Source organism: Condylura cristata, unplaced genomic scaffold (assembly GCF_000260355.1).
Source record: "Condylura cristata isolate star-nosed mole 26May11 unplaced genomic scaffold, ConCri1.0 scaffold00032, whole genome shotgun sequence".
NCBI lineage: Eukaryota > Metazoa > Chordata > Mammalia > Eulipotyphla > Talpidae > Condylura > Condylura cristata.
In genome coordinates, this window is record NW_004567133.1 from 19,187,089 (window position 1) to 19,190,377 (window position 3,289).

The following is a 3,289-nucleotide window of genomic DNA, read 5'->3' on the forward strand; positions in this document are numbered from 1 at the left end:
CAGGGCTTCGTCCTCCTGCCCAAGACGGAGTGTGACGTGGCGGAGGTGGAGTTCGCCCGGTGCCTGCGGCTGCGGCAAAGCTCCCTGGAGCCCGTGGCCTTCCGGCTGCCCCGAGTCAGGGTGAGGCTCCAGCCCCCTGGCCCCGCCCCGCCTGAGGCTTTGGGACCTGTCTGCCCTGTCCCCAGCTGCCCTACTCGCTGCCCTCTGGGGCTCCTGCCCCCTTCCTCTCCGGTCTGGGGCTCTGGGACACCCCAGCTGAGGGCGGGCGCAGGTCTCGTCCCCGGCGCTGCAGTGCCCTGCGCCAGGCCTGCCTCAGCTGCCCCTCCCCTCCGCAGAAAGAGTTCTTCCAGGACGACGTGTTCCCGGACACGGCCGTGAGCTGGGAGCCGGCGCTCACTGCCCAGGCCTGGCTGGGGGGCGCCAACGGGCAGCCCCGGCGTCTCAGCCTCCAGCCCCCCGGCATGACTCCAGGTGCGGCGAGGGGCTCGAGGGTGGGTAGGAATAGGCGGGGGCAGGGCTGGGGATAGGGCAGAGGGCCAAGTCCAGCGGAAGCTGGCCCTCAGGGCTCTGGGGACTGCATCTCCGGCTCAGCCTCTGGGCCGCCGGAGGGAGGGCCCGAGGTCTGTCCACCCGCCCCTGCACCGTGCCCACACGCAGGCTGGTGCCCCGACGGCCTTATGAACAGGGTAGAGAAGACGCCCATGCCACTTCTGGGGTCTCTGAGGGGCTGCCCTACAGGGTGGGGATTCCTCTGAGCGGGGACGCTGATGCCTGCCCTTGCCCGGCCCAGTGAGCCAGGCCCCCCGTGAGGCCCCTGTCCGGCGGACCCCCTCCTCGGCACTCTACCTGGAAGAGAAGTCAGACCAGCAAAAGAAGGAGGAGGTAGGCGTGGGAGAAGCTGACCTGGGGGTCAGTTGCCGGGCCAGCTCAGGCGGGGGCTGGGGCAGTGTCCACCCTCTCAGTTGGACAGCTCATGGGGACGCCGTCCAGACCACTGCCTCCAGAGCAGGCCCCCTGGAAGCCGGGGAGGGGCAGCGGGGACCCTGCTGGCCAGGCTCCAGGCCAGAGAGCCGGAAGCTCCGGGACTCAAGTATGGGGTGCACACTGGGGGGCGAGGTGACATGTGGGGCTCCAGTGTGCATGGCCTGTCCAGGTGTCGTCTTCGAGGACACACCCATGTCAGGCTCTTGGCACCCTGATGTGGGGTTCGAAGTGTGGGGGCGGTTCCTGGCGCTCTGAGTCCCATTGTGGGCCCCCCTCTGCCCCCCCCCCAGCTGCTGAATGCCATGGTGGCGAAGCTGGGGAACCGGGAGGACCCCCTCCCCCAGGACTCCTTTGAAGGTGTGGACGAGGACGAGTGGGTAAGTAGATCAGGGCCCCGTTGTGTGTCCGCCACCCCCCGTCCCCCGCCCCCTCACACTTCTTGGGTTGTCTCCCCAGGACTAGCCTGCCCGCCAGCTGCCTGCCGCGGCCTCCGCCGGGAACCACCTGGTGACCCCGCACACGTCACGTCTCACCCTGAAACTGGAAGGTGTCTCCTGGCCCTGCTCCCTCGGGGCCAGCACACCCCCCGTGAATTGTCCGCACCCCTGCTTCATCTGGGGCCGCTGGGTCTCAGCTGCCTGCTCGCATGTGGAGAAGGGCCGTGGGGCCAGTGGCGGGGGTCAGTGTAGGTCCCTGGAGGGCACCTCCTTGGACCTGGGCTGGTCCCAGCCTCGGCTGCCTTCACCTGGCACCTTCCGTTACCACCTGCCACCCCTTCTTGCTGGTCATCCCAGTTCTAGTCTAGGGCCTTGGGGGGCTGGCCCCCCGCTTGCCTTTCAAGGACTGGCCTGCATGGGCCCTGCCTGGGGTTTCAGCAATTAAACTCTTCTGAGCTGGCCCCTGCTGTGAGGCTGCGGTCTCTGGGCCCGTGGTGGGGGCGATTCCTGTCTCCATGGCCATGCTCAGACAGAAGCCCTGGGCAGGAGGGCGCCGTTCCAGGTGCTGCTCTGGGTCTGGCGCAGGACGGCCATGACCAAAGGGAGCATAAGACGGCTGGGGGAAGGCGGGAGGCCGAGCCCAGCCATAGGGACTGAGCAGGTGACCTTGAGGCTGGGAGCCCCGACCTGAAGGCCGCTGGGCATGGAGAGAGCAAGGCCAGTGTTCCCCGTGGAAGGAAGGAGGGCCTGGGCTTGAGGAGAGAGGACATCACCCAGGGCGTCACATCCCAGAGGGGACAGGGACAGGGCCTGGCCCGCCAGAGCCCCAACTCCGGGGGAGGGCCCCGAGGGCTCGTGGCTGGCACAGACAAGTGCTTCCACGGGCATCAAGAATGGAGGTCGCCCTCAGACACGAGAGGCCACCGCTGACCACCGCGGGGCAGGGCGCGTGGGTTGGCGGGGGCAGTGACCACGGGTTCTGGGGGGCTGAGGTAGGTACATGGGGACTAGATGGCGGTGGCAGGTGACAGCTCTACGTGTACCAGAAAGCAGCAAGTTTCGCACTTTGAGAGGGTGAGGTGAGAGTGTTTAAGCTACAGCTCGGTGAAGTGGCTTGCTTGCTTTTTTTTTTTTTTAAAGATTTATTTTGTGCATACAGAACTGGGGTACAGGCCAGAGGCTCAGGGGCGGTGAGAGGCTTCACCAGAGACAGAGTGGGGAGCAGAACGGGCAGATGGACGAAGTCCACTGCTGAGGGGAGCAGCGGGCGGGTCAGGAGAGGTCTGTCGCGCCCTGTGGTCTCCTCCGGGGCAGGCGGGGATCGAACTCATGCGGAAGAGGCTTTAGATTTTCAGTGCTGCGCTTTAACCCGCTGCGCCACCAGGGAGGGCCGAAGTGGCTTTCTTAAGGAGTGGAGAGCCTGGTGGGGAAGGTGAGGTCTGAACAGGCCCGAGGGGGGCCGCCCAACCTCCCCCCAAACCCCAGAAGCTTCCCAGGCAGGAGGAACCTGGAATGAAAGCTACTTTGAAGTTTTGTTTCTTTATGAAACTTTGGCTTCCCAGTCTGGGCCGTTGTGTGCACTGCCCATCTTTTGGTGCCAAATATTCGGACAAAGTCACGAGAAGCCAGAGAGGCCCCCCGACCCCCCTGCACCCACCCAGGCGTCCCCGGAGCCCAGCGAAGGCCCCGCCCGCTATACGTCACTGCTCCGCCCACACTATACGTCATCATGCTCCGCCCTCAGCGGAAGCACTGCGCATGCCCGGTGCGGCGCCGCGCACGCGCTCTCGGCTGCTCCTTTACACTCTGACCCGCCGGCCGCCCTTGAGCCGGGGCGGCGGGGCCGGACCGCGGGACCCGCGCCCCCC

At 66.6% G+C, this 3,289-nt stretch overlaps 1 protein-coding gene across 1 annotated transcript in view; it reads left to right on the forward strand.

The window, feature by feature from the left end:
• The window catches only part of LOC101632532 (coronin-7), a 52,088-nt gene that overhangs the window by 42,973 nt on the left and 5,826 nt on the right, over positions 1-3,289 (forward strand). Inside the window, exons 20-23 of the mRNA XM_012731669.1 lie at positions 4-120; positions 336-471; positions 791-882; positions 1,275-1,361. Of these exons, the coding sequence (XP_012587123.1) occupies positions 4-120; positions 336-471; positions 791-882; positions 1,275-1,361 (432 nt within the window). The remainder of the gene's footprint in view (positions 1-3; positions 121-335; positions 472-790; positions 883-1,274; positions 1,362-3,289) is intronic.